At 41.5% G+C, this 16404-nt stretch overlaps 1 protein-coding gene across 1 annotated transcript in view; it reads left to right on the forward strand.

The window, feature by feature from the left end:
• VSIG1 (V-set and immunoglobulin domain containing 1) overlaps positions 1–10882 on the forward strand; it is a 33139-nt gene extending 22257 nt beyond the window's left edge. Inside the window, exons 3-7 of the mRNA XM_055438439.2 lie at positions 1783–1981; positions 8620–8775; positions 9163–9282; positions 9612–9759; positions 10546–10882. Coding sequence (XP_055294414.1) covers positions 1783–1981; positions 8620–8775; positions 9163–9282; positions 9612–9759; positions 10546–10861 — 939 coding nt within the window. The 3' untranslated portion in view covers positions 10862–10882. The remainder of the gene's footprint in view (positions 1–1782; positions 1982–8619; positions 8776–9162; positions 9283–9611; positions 9760–10545) is intronic.
• The last annotated feature ends 5522 nt before the right edge of the window (positions 10883–16404 follow it).

The raw sequence follows: 16404 nt of genomic DNA on the forward strand, positions 1-16404 counted from the left end.
CAAGGAAATTGAAGAACTGGGTTCAGCTGTTAACTTTGTGTGTCTTTTTTTAAACCTCTCTAGGCTTCAATCTCTTCTATAAAGTGAGAAGAGTGAATTAAATGAATCATAAGTCTCTTCTAGTATATTTTATTAAATATTAATTGCCAGTGGACTAGGGCAATCCCAGTTTATTGAATAATGCAAATCAATGAATGGAATTATAGACATTTATATTAAACTAACAAAGTGTGTACATAGACTGTGTATTATGAAGCGACCTCCGGGATCACCAAATCCAGTGATTCCTAAGCTTTAGTCTATTCATGTCTCATCTTTATGATTTTTTTGTCATATTTGTGTATTACCAGCACTAGTAATTGCTTAATGTTTTCTATATTGACAGTTGGGGGGGGCACACTGTGAGGTTTGCGAGATCTTAGTTCCCTGACCAGATATTGAACCTGGGCCACTCAGCAGTTAAAAGTACTGAGTTCTAACCACTGGACTGCCAAAGAATTCCCTGACTTGGTTTTTAAAAGTCTTAAAAACATCTGCCTTAGTTTCACTGTAACCAATAACATCCATGAATTCACAGATTTGATGTGTTAGATATGTCTCTAATACACATTATATTTTTAAGTTTCACTTATTAACCACCTAAAATCAACTTATGTGCCTATACTAGGAGAATACATATCATACTTTAGAGAACACTGCTCTGGTTCCTTGTTCAGATATGGAAACTAAAGGTTGAAGAGATTAAATGACTTTTTTTCTTACTGCAAAGCAGGTTGCCATGGAGACATGACCAGCAGCTACCTCTCCCATGTCATAATCAGAGGCCCAGTGTGGCTAAAACCCAGGTCTTCTTATTCCTAGACCAGGTCTTTTTACATCACACTCTGCTGCTCACATGGTTACCATTATGATTTAATATCCATGTTCTGTAATACAGATGGGACTAGAATCAAGATATTTCTTAAATGTAGTTAATTATAATAATAATATAATAAATCTTTATGACTTTGGGTGGGTCATTAGTCTCTGTACTTGAGTGCCTGCCTTTATCTGAAAGCATTAATAATTCCATTTCTCCCTCCTGCCATGTGAGAAGAAAGGTAGTAGCTACTGTTGACCATGCACTTCCTAGGTCCTTGACTAAGTGACTTTGCTTCATCCTCATACCACCACTGTGAGAGGATGGGGCCACATGGTTTCTCAGGAGCCTCTCCACTCTGAAATGTTATTCTTCTAATGAACAAAATGAACTCAGTTTTGCTTATCCAAAAGAATATGTGTGTTCAAAAGGAACATGAATATTCTTTTAAAGGAATCAGATATTCTAGATAAGCCCATTGGGTAAACTCAAAGCAAAGAAAGTTTATAAAGTAGAATAAAATGATGGTTTGGTTTCCCCATCCGTCATTTGTGTCCTAAACAATAAGTTTCTGTCAGGTAGACTTATCGGGGAGTATCTTGATCTCCTAGCTTAAGCTTAGGAGTTGAATCCTGTCAGCTCTGGTGCCTACTGTCTACAAGACAGGCATGCTTTTGTGCTCTGATGATATAATAGAGCTGCTTTGAGCACAAATGAGGCCACAACTGTGTACAGCCTTGAGAGACCTACAGTATCCCACTGAGCTGAGAAATCTTAGCCACAGGGGTCTTACCAGGGGTGGGAGGGGTGGAGGGATTCTAGTTATCATCAAAGAAGGAAACACTGGATAGAGAGAACTTCCAAGTAGTTTATCCTAGCCTCAGACATTGTCCAGTTCTCATTTATGTCATTTTCTGTCCTAGATTTACTATTCTGAAGGTGGACAAGCTACAGCCATAGGAAAATTTAAAGATCGCATTGTAGGCTCCAACACTTCAGGTAACGCATCCATCACCATCTCGCATATGCAGCCAGAAGACAGTGGCATCTACGTCTGTGATGTTAACAACCCCCCTGACTTTTTCGGCAAAAATCAAGGCACCATCAGCGTCAGCGTGTTAGGTATGGACATTTTACTTTCTGCTTTTTCTCTTCTTGTTCTCAATTTAGGACTTTGAATGAGCCAAGGCAGTGAGTTATGGTGCCAATTAAGTCCCAAGGGTGAATATCCTCCATATTTCTTTTATTATCAGGAAAATAGAGACACACCACCAATCCAACCCATAGAATAATACTGAAAAATCACTCACAAAACATGTTGAAACAGTTATCAAACCAAACGGGGCTGCCACCATGACAGATAGCAATAGATGACCAAATCTCTGGGGTCCCTATCTTTGAAGGATGCAGTGAGAACAGACAGGACAACCCACAGTCTCACTAAATGATCACTAGCAACTCTTTCAGTGAGAACCTCCAATTGAAGCCAGTCCTACTTGGGGGAGACAACTGTCAACTTGTGACCTCTCCTAAGCCAGCTACAATTCCAATCACTGTTAAATTATTCTTTGAAAAGGCAGAAAGGTCCTTTTCTAAAATATTAATGCTATTTGGAAAAAGGACCAGAGTTGATTCATTTATTTATACACAAATGCAAGTCATATCTGTTCTTCAGATGAATTTGGAGTGGTTCATTTATGTAGTGTTTATTAACTGCCTGCTTTGGGTCAGGAGCCATGATAGAGGCATGGTTTCTGCTCTTGGGGGAGTTCACAATATTGGTGATTTTTAGGGCTCCTTCCAACCTCTGAGAGGACAGTGGGAGTTTTGCCCCTGCCCATATTGCTTGCTGCTGCTCCTGCTAAGTCACTTCAGTCGTGTCCGACTCTGTGCGACCCCATAGACGGCAGTCCACCAGGCTCCCCCGTCCCTGGGACTCTCCAGGCAAGAATACTGGAGTGGGTTGCCATTTCCTTCTCCAATGCATGAAGGTGAAAAGTGAAAGTGAAGTCGCTCAGTCATGTCTGACTCTTAGCGACCTCATGGACTGCAGCCTACCAGGCTCCCCCATCCATGGGATTTTCCAGGCAAGAGTACCGGAGTGGGGTGCCATTGCCTTTTCCTCTGTATTGCTTAGCAAGTCCTATCTGCAGGTCTTCACACGTGTGGACAGGAAGGAGGCAAGGGCTGTCAACCTTCACCCATTAACCAGTTGAGCTAAGGGTTCTCCCACTTCTATGTAACCTCAAGTGGAACTGGTCTAGCCATGGCTGCTCTTGAGCTGTGTACATCCATCCCGGGAAAAAAAGGAACTAGATCAAACCAGTGACAATAATTGAGTAGCCTGGGAAAGCCTCAATTGGTAATAAGGTGCACACAGAGGAGGACTGTCCAGTATTGTCTGAGCTTGCTGACCAAGTGATGCCAACAAAGAACCAACTCTTTACTGTGAGGCTTGCTACTGCATCTGCTCACCTGGAAAAGAGGAAAAGGTAATCAAGAGCTGATTTCTAGGAGCAAGGTAACTCCATCGTGTTCTTATTTTTGCTGTATCCTGTGCTAGGCTTTGGGGGTATAGGGGACAACAAGACATGTATACATAAACCCTTTCCTGGGAGAGTTGATGTTCCAGGTTGGAAGACTAGCTATATACATGGGAACTAAATGATGTGGAATAGATGCTAGCACATCAGCTCGGGAGTCAGAAGACTTAGGTTTTAGCTCTTACTTTGTTACTCACTGGCCTCGGTGCTAGTCAGTTCACCTTTCTCTGGTCATTTTGAGATGGGTTGTAATTCCTGCCCTGTCATATTATTATGAGACTCAAATGATATATTGGAGATTCAGTGTTCAAAGAATATAAGGGATTAGTTCTCTACTATTTTTGTTACTCCCTGGCTCTGGGTTGTCCTTCTGACCAGAAACAACCTAAAGGAGCCAAGCCTCCTTTTTTTCTGAGCTTGGAATTAGCCCCAAGGTAAAGTTAGACAGGGTGGTTAATATTCTTAAAGTTCAGAGAATTCCTAATGAACTTCCATAAGAAGTTGAGGCTCATTACCCCTCTAAGTTTTTCTTTCCCAAGAGTCATGACCTTTCCTTAAGCCTCCAGTATCCAGGCAAGGTAAGAGATGGAAGACTCTGGATTTCTTTGTTTGAGAATTCTCAAAATCCCACTTTAATTAATTAGGCTAAGAACAAAGATGTTCTACAAATTTATGCTTTCTTGAAATTTTGAGACTGATAATTTTCTCTAAAAACTGCAGAGGCTGTTGGCAGTTCTCAAATTCTATTGCATATGAGTGCCTGTTCTGTCTGCCCTGACTGAGGGGTGGGGCATAGTGGGGGTAAGCATGTGTGTGCTAATTCACTTCAGTCATGTCCGATTCTTTGTGACCCTATGGTCTGTAACTCACCAGGCTCCTCTGTCCATGGGATTCTCCAGACAAGAATACTGGAGTGGGTTATGCTGCCCTCTTCCAGGGGATGTTCCCAAGCCAGGGACTGAACCCATGACTCTTACGTCTTCTGCATTAGCAGGCATGTTCTTTACCACTAGTACCACCTGGGAAGCCCAGGCAAGCATGCAAGGGAGACCAAAAGAGAGAGGTATTGACATTTCCTTAAATATTGCTCTTCCTAGCAATGCATCTTTCAGAAACTTTCGTAACCCAGTGGTAGACACAAACCTCATGCACTCACTCATTCATGCATATATTCATTTGACACACCCTGAACAGATGTTCAGTCACTGTGGTAGGCAGTGGAGATGGAAAGATGTAAAATAGGCTCCCAGCCCTCCTAAAGTTCTAAGTGTATAGTGGGGGAGGCAGATGTATCACATAAGCTTATAGTGGAGGGAGGAAAGGTGAGCTGGGAGATCACAGGGGGAACTGGAGAAGGCTTCCTGGAGAAAGTGACTTCTGCAGTGAATGTTGAATGATATGTAGGAGCATGTCAGGCAGAAGAGGGGCTGAGGTGGCCGAGTGCAGTTTAGGTGAAGGAAGCAGCAATGCGCAAAGGACCAGGTGGTTTGCATGATCATTCATCTGAAAGACTTCCATTAGGTATGACAGCCTTGGAAAAGGAATCTCTGAAAAATACCCAGCAGAAATTTGAATAATTATTTTGTATGCATTTGGAATGAACATCATCTTCCTTCTGCAATTTGGCATGTAAAAAGAAAATGATGAATTTAGGAAGGTTTGAGAACACACTGAAACATTTTCATTTATTTTCTGAGGTGAGCCTCTTCTTCCCACTGCAATTCTGTTGAAAGCAATAAAGCTAAATGGTAAATCAGTGGCTTTGCCAGTAAAAAGCCAAGTTCTGTCAGGGACTGTAACTGGATAAAATGTCAATTCAATCCTGAATCAGTAGTTTTAGAAAGTGTATGGGTTTGGGATTGGTTCAAAGTGATTCACTGAGTGTTTAGTTAATAAAAATGAGAGGAGAAAAATGTGTTCAGAAATATATCTGGGTTTGATTCTGGGCTCAAGAAATGAATGCAAGTCATTCCAGGTTTTGGTCCATAATTAGTTCAAGTCCTGGGGTCTGGCTTTGTGATGAAACACCCTCATTTAATTATCTGTTCAAATTATTCTGTTCCACTGTAAAAGCTATAAAATTCACCATGTTTTTAAAAAGGCCATATCTTAAAAAAAAAGGCAGTATCTAAATCTAGTGATAGTTGGATTTCTGGTTAAATAACCTAGTTTATTTAGGGTAGGCAAATCCAAAGAATGAGCATAAGAAGGAAAGTTATGACCAACCTAGACAGTATATTAAAAGGCAGAGACATTACTTTGCCAACAAAGGTCTGTCAAGGCTATGGTTTTTGCAGTGGTCATGTATGGATGTGAAGTTGGACTATAAAGAAAGCTGAGTGCTGAAGAATTTGTGCTTTTGAATTGTGGTATTGGAGAAGACTCTTAAGAGTCCCTTGGACTGCAAGGAAATCCAACCAGTTCATCCTAAAGGAGATCAGTCCTGGGTGTTCATTGGAAGGACTGATGTTGAGGCTGAAACTCCAATACTTGGGCCACCTGATGCGAAGAGCTGACTCATTGGAAAAGACCCTGATGCTGGGAAAGATTGAGCACAGGAGGAGAAGGGGACGACAGAGGATGAGATGGTCGGATGGCATCATCGACTCGATGGACATGGATTTGGGTGGACTCCGGGAGTTGGTGATTGACAGGGAGGCCTGGCATGCTGTGGTTCATGGGGTCACAAAGAGTTGGACATGACTGAGCGACTGAACTGAACTGAACTGAATCCAAAGAATTGTCCGCAGCATACCAGGAACGAGAGAATAAAGAGCTAAACAGAAAAATACTCCTTTTAATTAAAAGATACCTGTTTAAAAGAAGGGATTATACAACAGGCCATTGGTTTAAGAAGACACGGTACATATATATACAATGGAATATTACTGAGCCATAAAAAGAGTGAAATACTGCTGGTTCCAGAAACGTGGACGGACCTAGAGGATATTATGCTTAGTGAAATAAGTCCAACAGAGAAAGACAAATACTGTATCTCACTTATATGTGGAATCTGAAAAATAGTACAAATGAATATATATGGCAAACAGACTCACAGACATAGAAAACAAACTAGTGGCTATCAAAGGGAAGAGTGAAGGGGGAGGGACAGATTAGGGGTATGGGATTAACAGCTTCGAAATACTATATATAAAATAGATATGCAATAAGGATATACTGTATAACACAGAGGGGATTTATATCCATTATCTTTTAATAACCTATAATGGAATAAAAATCTGCAAGAATACTGAATTACTGTGTTGTGTACCCAAAACTAAACACAGTATTTCAAATCAAGTATAGTATAATTTTAAAAAAGAAGGGATGGTGAAATTTTCAAACAGCTATAGCTATATCTGTTTTTCTGCTCACATGTATAGTGGGTTAGTGTCCGAGACTGGAAGGTTGTCAGTTGCAAGGTCAGAAATGTGGCAGCAGTGTTTATTCCTGCCTGTGGACAACAGCAATTCCACATGTAAGATACTATATACATGGTTTTATTTGTATAAACACAATATATTTGGGTTAGCTGGAGGTCAGATAATTTCTTGTGCACATTTTACAGATGAATTAACTGAGGCTTGTCTATGTTAGGTTCAGTTCAGTTCAGTTCAGTCGCTCAGTTGTGTCCGACTCTCCGCGACCCCATGAATCACAGCATGCCAGGCCTCCCTGTCCATCACCAACTCCCGGAGTTCACTCAAACTCATGTCCACAGAGTCGGTGATGCCATCCAGCCATCTCATTCTCTGTCGTCCCCTTATCCTCCCGCCCCCAACCTTTCCTAGCATCAGAGTCTTTTCCAGTGAAGTTACTTGCCTAAATACATCTGGTGTAAAGCTGCAGACCGTGTTCAGTGTGGACTCAGATATGTTCTCTTAACTGCTGCCTCCCAAGTAAGAGTCAGAGAGTTGGGCAGTCTGGAGCATTTACAGCCTAAGCCTAAGGGAGAGAATCTATGCCTTTGGAGTGTCTTATATCCAAATTAATATAAGGCAGGTGAATGGGAAAGTATCGATTCAGATCCTTATCTGCATGTCAGACTGAGGTTAGAATAAGCTGTGAGCAGTAAGACGAGTGGCCAGAATCAGATTTTCAGCTTCCCACGGGACTTACCCGTAAGCATAGAAACTCAGCATATCCCAAACTGACCTCATTTTTGCCCCTTTCTCCTCCTCACTCCTTCCCCAAACACCTGTTCCTCTCCTTGACTTCTTTATCTCAGGGGGTGGCAAGATGGTGTACCCAGCTGTCGAAATCAGAAACCTGAGAGTCATCACTGAGTCCACCCTCTTCCTCATACCACATATCCAAGCCCTCTGGACTTCTTAATACCTCTTGACTCTGTTTCCTCCCCTCCCTTGCCTCATGCATTTCTGGAGTCAGAACAGGTCAGTTAGAATGATCATTGTGCTGCCCCGCACCTACTTAAATTCCTTCTGTGGCCCTGCTGCTCTCAGTATAAAATACGTGAAACATAAAGCCCCTGAAGCTCTGGTCTCCATTGCTCTCTAGCCTAATCTCTTAGCACTCCTCTCACCCCATTTCAAAACTCTGTCAGAGGCACTTTTGAATTTTTGGTGCCTAGTTCAATGTTGGGCACACAGGAGGCACTCAAGTAAAAGCTTGTGGCATGAAGGATGAAACAAGATTTCAGTGCCTTGTGGCACACCCTTCCCCCGCAATGGGTTTCCCCTCCCAATAAGGGACACGGGAAAATTCAAACCTTCCATTGTGTGTCACCACCAGGAGAATTAATGCCAAAAAATAACTCAAAAAGGAAAAGAAAAATATGGCATTAATAAGACAATTGTTTGGGAAAAAAAAGTGGTTATCTCAAAGTGTTTAATGTTCTCTTTTCCTTTAAAACCGTGCTTCCAAAATATAACCTCTGTTCCTAGTTTAATGTTTGCTTACACTTGACTGTTTTAATAATGGCATATTTTAAGGCACAATATGGAAATTCATGGTTATGAATCTGAGGAAGAGTCAGATGGAAGAGATGCTACTAGACTATTAATGGCCCAGTGACGAGAGAGGTCTTTGCACCTGAAGTGCTCTACTCCCATCTGGTGGTACAACTAGAAAACTGTCAAAACAAGTTTTTTTAAGATTAAAAAAAAAGTGTACATATTCTCCAAAATGAGAGTGAGGAAGTGGTACAGACTGCCATTCATCATGCCTGATTTCTTACTCTTTGTCATTGCCTTACAGTCAAACCTTCTAAGCCCTTCTGCAGCATCCAAGGAATAGCAGAAACCGGCCATCCTATATCTCTTACTTGCCTTTCGGTGCTTGGAACACCTTCCCCTGTGTACTACTGGTATAAACTTGAAGGAAGAAACATTGTCCCAGTGAAAGAAAACTTCAGTAAGTATATATCTTTGCTGCGTCTGGCAAGGCCTGGTGTGTGGGCTTGGTTGACAGCATGTATATGTGACTGGCTGCTCATCCTTAGAGCTCAGTCCTCTGTTTTTCTGGGAGGGAAATGTACAAAGAATGTCAGCCTGTCATCAAAATGATTGTCCTCTAGTCTTCTCCCCAACTTCTAGAAGTCAAGACCATTTTTGGCTTGGAGGTGGTGGGTATGGAGAAAATAGGCATGGTCCCAGATAGGAGTCTTCAGGGCTCTAGCTGATCCATCTCCAGAAAGGGAGGCCAATCTGAGGAAGTGGGTGGGCATTGGATGGTCTGCTCCATTGACATGATCTGTACCCACATACAAGACTTCAAAACACTATTTCCTGATATTGACAGACCCAGCCACTGGGATTTTGTTTATTGGAAACCTGACCAGCTTTGAACAAGGTTATTACCAGTGCACCGCTATTAACATCCTTGGCAATAGTTCCTGCGAAATTGACCTAACTACTTCATGTAAGTTGATCATAGAACTTTAACAGTTTCTCCTTAAGTATCCTGTGCCTGCCAATCAAGTCAGTTACTTAGAATTCTTGGTTAGTCTTTCCTGACTCTGCAGATTTTGGTGCTTTATTTATAGAATGATATGATGGACGACCATCCTAATATCTAATGCTTAAATAATGCTTCATATATGTAGAGTTCTAGGGCTTTCCATGGCCCCAGCCTATACAAGGCACTATCCCACTATATGAATGCCCTGAATATTCCCCACTGGTCACAGATGCATGGGAGGGGGCTGACACTGTGCTCCGTTTTACTAACCAGCTGCTTGTATCCTCCAGATCCAGGAATTGGAATCATTGTTGGGGCCTTTGTGGGGACCCTGATAGGTGTCATCATTATCATCTCTGTGGTGTGGTTCGTGAGGCGTAAGGTAAAGGCAAAGGGGAAGGAAAGGAAGAGGAATTCTAAAACCACCACAGAACTCGAGTAAGACCTTATTTCTGCTGTCTTTCCTTGAATAGACATGTCTCAGGCCTGTCTCTCTCAGTCAGCTCTTCCTAAGCACGCCTTTTAGCATAAGATAGAGGGCCATCTCTCTGCTTGCTCTCATTGCTTTTATGAAAGAGTGGTGATGGCTATCACATACTGGGTACTGTGTGCCAGAGTCTGTTCTAAGCAATTTTATGTATATCAACTCATTTACGTGTGACAACAGTCCTTTTAGGGCTAAGAACATGTTTTAATATATTCATCTACTTGTCTTTCTATGAACAGCAAATAAAATACAATTTTTAATATTATTTTTTATGGAACAAAGGGTAAATAGACACAAAACTGCTGGCAGCCCAGGCTCTTGCCCACTCTATTCTTCCTCATCGAATGTATATCACACACGTTCATTTGTTCTTCCCTCCATTTCTGTGCTTCCACAACTATGTATTGGGTACCAAGTATCAGGCTAAATGGACTGGGTGCTAGAGAGGCACTGGAGCCATGGATTTGGCCCCCAACGATCCTGTTAGATCTTTATACCCTTTCCTCCTGACATCAGTTTTCCTGCCTCTTAACACTGGTTTGTTTCTCTTGACAGTATACTATACACTTAAGACCTAACCTTTCTGCACCCTAAATGGAGACCCATGGTCTGACAGTGAGTCAGACTATCAGAAATCACAGAGGTTTGGGACCTATGGTCACTGAGGCTACAGAGCCTATGGCTCCACATGAGATGTCAGACCCTAACTTGTTCTTGCCTGGGCCTTCTTCCCACAGACCAATGACAAAGATAAACCAAAGAACGGAGGGTGAGACAATGCCACATGAAGATGTCATCCAACTTGAAGCCACCCTTCCATCTTCCATCCATGAGACTGAGCCTGCTACCACCCTGGAGCCAGATCATGAGCCTATCCCTGAGCCTGAGTCTGCCTTGCAGCCTACTGTGGAGCCACCCTCTGGGCCTGAGCTTGTCCCCATGTCTGAGCTTGAGATCCAGCTGGAGCCGGAGCCTGCACCCCAGCAGGAGCCCGAGCCCTTGATTGTAGATGAGCCATTTTGTGATGAGGAGAAGAGGGTGATTAAGCCATAGGCCAGCGGCCTGAGTACAGTGTTCATCACCAAGGAACCCATTAGTGGCATGTGGAATTGAGTTGACCTAATTTCCCACCACCTGCCTCCATTCTGGCCAACCCTCTTCTAACATGGAGCTTTTACCATCAATCCAGAATAGACAGATCAAGGTAACTACTAAATAAATGCAAGGGTTCCTGTATTACCAGTCTAGAGTACTTAATTTCACTAACCTGTAAACACAATTAATGACAAGTGATTTTGAACTCAGTTGAAGGTGTTTTGCCACAACACCTGTGTCTTATTTCAGAAATCTTATTTCTCTATTTTTAGCTACTCTTTGGCATTCCACATGCACACATGACAAGGTGCCATTAACAGGATTCAATATTATTTCTTGGATTTGCTGTTATCAGAGCTTCCCCATTTATTTTCACATTGATCACTAAGAATTCACCAGCATTATCTCATAGATTGGGAAAAAAAATCCTTAAAATTCCAAAGAAAGGGTACATATTAATTGGTACATAGCATTTAAAACTAGGTCTTAAAATTAATGCTTCATTTACCGTATTAGATTTCCCAAGGAACCACTCTGCTATCCAATATCTGAGCACAGCAAAAATTTAAAGTAAATCAACTTTTTAAATGCAAAATAATGCACAGGCAAACAATTCCAAATACAACTGTCCTTCAATGAATAAAAAATGATATCACAGGTAATGTACAATTTAGTTTTGAATGAGTGTTGTCGCACTGTCTGATGCTATCTCTACTTTGGAAGGGCCAAACTAAGATCTATCTTAGATAATCTGAACACATTAACTGTTTTACTGTTGGGATATTTCACATTAACAAAGAGATATCATTCTTGTGTAAATGCTAACTATTAACTAAAATGCATTCTTATTACCTCTTCACCTGCTAAAAAGCTTTTCTATTGATTATATTTATCCACACCCCACTTTGAATATATTTACAGGTAGACTTTTTCATTTGTATAATCAGATTTTAAATCTTTTAAGTAATACTCAATAAAAATCTTACTTTAATGAGCCTAAGGTAAATCTTTTATGAATAATTTTATTGGTTTTAACTTTATGTATAATAAACTGCATCTATTTCAAGTGTTTTGATGTGTTTTGACAGATGTGTACACCCACGAATGCCTGCATACATGCTCAGTTGCTTCAGTTGTGTCTGACTCTTTGTCACCCCATGGACAGAGGAGCCTGGCACACCCCGCCAGGCTCCTCTGTCCATGGGATTTCCCAGGCAAGAATACTGGAGTGGGTTGCCATTTCCTCCTCCAGGGGGTCTTCCTGACCCAGGGATCAAACCTGTGTCTCCTGTGGCTTCTGCACTGCAGGCAGGTTCTTTGCCACTGAGCTAGCAGTACACTCATGAAAGCACCATGGTAATCTAAATAGAGCGTTTCCATCATCCCAAAATGTTTTCTATGCCCATTTGTGCACTCTCATCATCACCCTGGACGCAGGCAACCATTGATTTGTTTTTCATCATTAGAGATTAGCTTTGTCTTCTCTTGACCTTCATATAAAAAGAACCACATGGTGTGTACTTTTTTGTGTGTCTTACTTCCTTCTAAGTGAAGCCTTTTTAAATAAAGAAATGAATCTTTAACTTATCACATCTAGGTTTTCATGTAGAGGAAACTGAGAAACTCTTTGTATATAGATCATAGCTATACACTCATGGAGGTAGAGTCTCAGAAGATTTTAGGGTAGACAGACATTGAAATTAACATTACACTTGTCCAGAGTCACGGAGAGAAGAGATAGCAAGTTTTTACTTATGTATTTTCTTTGATGTGTTAATTTTCAGCCATTCACAGGGATTTTTGAAGATTCTGTAATTCTGTTCAGACTAAATATAATATTATGACATATAGTGTCTGATGGGTTCAGGAAGCAAAATGATGAAGGTCTTAAGAATGACCTAAAATTTAGATCTTAAAAACCAAATACCAGCAGTGTAAAAATTTTAATGACCAGAACGCCAAAGTAGCTGAAATTCACCTTCCCTTCTACTTTTATGATAGAGGCAAATTACAAGAAAAGAGACTTATAATATATAATAATTAACAACACCATTCCCAAATTTTCGATGATTTGGTGCTGAGCAGGAAGGCAGGGACTCTTGGTAGTCTTATAGAGTTCTGTTCTTCAGTCTAATGCTCTCCCAACTGAACTATTTCGGCTACTTCCTAGAGTTCTGTTCTTATTAGTATTGCTCTGATCAAAATGGGAGGATCCCCTGGAGAAAGGCATGGCAACCCACTCCAGTATTCTTGCCTGGAGAATTCCATGGACAGAAGAGCCTGGCAGGCCACAGTCCATAGGGTTGCAAAGAGTCAGACACAACTGAGTGACTTCACTTCTGATCAAAATGTTGATAGATAGATTAGTGGTTTTTTACCTTTTTCTAGGCTATGGATCACTTTGAGAAAACACTGAAAACTCTGGACCCTTCTCTTTAGAAAAATGCTTATACACACACAGTGTCATGTCCAGTTTCAGATAAATTGCAGATGCCCAGAATCCAAGAATAAGAACTAGTGATTTATATAAAAACACAGAAGGCACATGTAATAAAATCATGTGTCCTGGGGTGCATGGATACTCTGCTGTATGACTCAAAATGATCTTGACAGTCTGGGAGCTGACTTGAAATTAACATAGTGAGTTTGCCAGGAATGGAAGGTATGGTCCTGCTTTAAGGATATAAGAGTACATGTTGCCCATGCAGAAACCCTAGCTGGGCAAGGTTGGGAAGTAGGTAAGGTTAATCGGAAGTGATATCTTTGGATCTCTGCTTTCAGTGCCCTTAGCCTTCTGGCATCTTATTTTCCAAATACCCGGGATTGTCATGTAACTTCTGGCTCTGTGACCCATTCAGGTCTGTGTCCCTCCAGCAGGATCTATCACTCAACCTATCTCTCCCCTTGTCACCCTTTCCAAATGTAGCTGTCCTGTGGCTTGTTCTTGTCCAGTAAATATGATCTTTCATCAACCAGTGATGTCATTCAAGCTGTAATGAGCTAGCCCTCTTAAAAATAATTATCTTTTAACGGGACTCTTGAAAATAATTCTTTGGTCCAAAGATACGAATAGTGGAATTTTTAAGTACTGGAACAATGCAGAGGGGAAGTATTCCTGGCAAAAGAAGCTTTCTCAGCCCCTCTCAAATCAAACCATGTGGGTTACCATCTATCTACTCCATCTACTTATAAAGCCACTCTGGGTCAGTGCAAGTTTTATCCCAGGCCATTAATCTTCTATTAGTATCAATACATCCATAATATACCATATATTTATGTTTGTGATGAATCCTGAGACGTTTTACAGATTCATAGCAAAATTGTGTTCACTAAATCTTACTTGGGTAGGAAAATGGGCTCCTATGTTAAAGAGATTCCCAATAAGGAAATGAAATAAAGTTTTTTTCCCCCTGCTTATTCATCAGTGGATCAGAAGATAAGTAGTGGATAGGTCATTACCCAAATATTCTAGAAGATGGGTTAAGCTTCAACCAAATTCTTTCAGCATAATTCTCATTCAGATAGGGTACAACCTGATTTATTTTGCTACAGGTAGTTAAAAGTTAGGTGGGTCATCCCAATCAAATCCCCAACCAGCCTTGACTTCTTAACCATTCACTTCTCACTGCCCCAAAAGATTTCCAGGAACTTCTCTCACCTGTTTTTGCATTTAGCAACTAGGATATGATAAAGTCAATGGAACAACTTTGTAGCTGTAGGTCCTTATTGTCCCCAAATTCATCTGTTTATTCAGTCACCCATTGGATATTTACTGAATAGCTACTATTAACCAGGTACTGTGGCTGGTGACACAGTGCTGAGCAGAATCAGAGCTAGGACTTGTCTTCATGTATTAATAGTATACAGCTTTACTAACTGTGACAAGTTCTTACATGTCATCAACAGTAGGGCACTGACTAAAGGGCAAGAAGGCTGGAATTTGTATGGCATGGCAGGGGGCCTCCAAGTAACAGTGATCTATGATTTTTTTTTAAAAAAAGGACTAAAACATGGTAATTCTTGACCAACAACCCAGAAGCTATATATTAATATTTGAGATCTCTTATGTTCTTTGGAGTACCAAGAGAATGTTCCTCCCACTATTGTATGCTGAGAAGTTAGCATTTGCAGCTTTTATCCTGAACTTCCAGTAAGAAGAGCTAGAAAGGAGCTTTGAGATTAATAGGACTCAAGCATTTTTCAAACTCAGTGCACCTAAGGATAATAATGCACATAATGGCCCACTCCTGACGATGATGGGGTGGAAGGAGATCATGCAGAATTATAATCTTGGTGGGAGAGACAGGAAAAGATGAATATTGTTTAAGAACCTGGGTCATTCTGGGACTTCCCTGGTGGTCCAGTGGCTAAGACTCCATGCTCCCAATGTTGGGGGCCCAGGGAACTAGATCACACATGCCACAGCTAAAGATCCTGCATGCTGCAACAAAGATGGAAAATCCTGCATGCATCAACTAGGACCAGGTGCAGCCAAATAAACAAAAATATTTTTTAAAAAGCTGGGTCATTCCTATAGAACCCCACCCAATCTGATTCCCAGTGTAATGTTCTTTCAACTGCACCACACCATTAAATTCAATGAAACAAACCCAAGTTTTAGTAATAAAAGGTGGTTTAATAATGTCTACATGCTGTAAAACAGGTTGTGCTTGTGCTGTGCTTAGTTGCTCAGTTGTGTCGGACTTTGTGACCCCATGGACGGTAGCCCACCAGGCTCCTCTGTCCATGGGATTCTCCAGGCCAGAATACTGGAGTAGGTTGCTGCGCCCTCTTCCAAGGAGTCTCCCGCATTGCAGGCAGATTCTTTACCATCTGAGGCACCAGGGAAGCCCAGGAATACTGGAGCGGGTTGCCTATCCCTTCTCTAGGGGACCTTCCTGACCCAGGGACTGAACCCAGGATTCCTGCATAGCACGCAGATTCTTCACCAGCTGAGCTACCAGGGAAGCCTGTAAAACAGGTTATGGGCTGTCATAAAAGGTTCAAACCAATCTAAAGACTCAATAATCCCTCTTGTCTTTGAAGCTTTGGTTTAAAAACAAAAAATAATTCAGAGATGATAATGAAAGTTCTGGGAAACCAGAAAATAAATCACCCCACAAGTCCAACAATGTAAAGAAAAGCACAGGGTTTGGTGTGTGTGTTGTGTGTGTGTGTATGTTCAGTTGCTAAGTCATGTCTGACTCTTTGTGACCCCATGGACTGCAGCATGCCAGGTTTCCCTGTCCTCCATCTCCCAGAGTTTGGTCAAATTTGTGTCCATTGTGTTGATGATGCCACCCAACCATCGCATCCTCTGTCGCCCCCTTCTCCTCCTGCCCTCAGTCTTTCCCAGCATCAGGGTCTTTTCCAGTGAGTCGGCTCTTCGTACCAGGTGGTCAAAGTACTGGAGCTTCAGCTTCAGTGGGTGGGTATTACAAGTAATGGATTATTGTCAAAATGTCACAATACCTTCCATTTGGCCCACTGGTTTTTGAGTA

This window comes from Moschus berezovskii, chromosome X (assembly GCF_049115385.1).
Source record: "Moschus berezovskii isolate FMDL1 chromosome X, NW_MosBer_1.0, whole genome shotgun sequence".
Lineage (NCBI taxonomy): Eukaryota > Metazoa > Chordata > Mammalia > Artiodactyla > Moschidae > Moschus > Moschus berezovskii.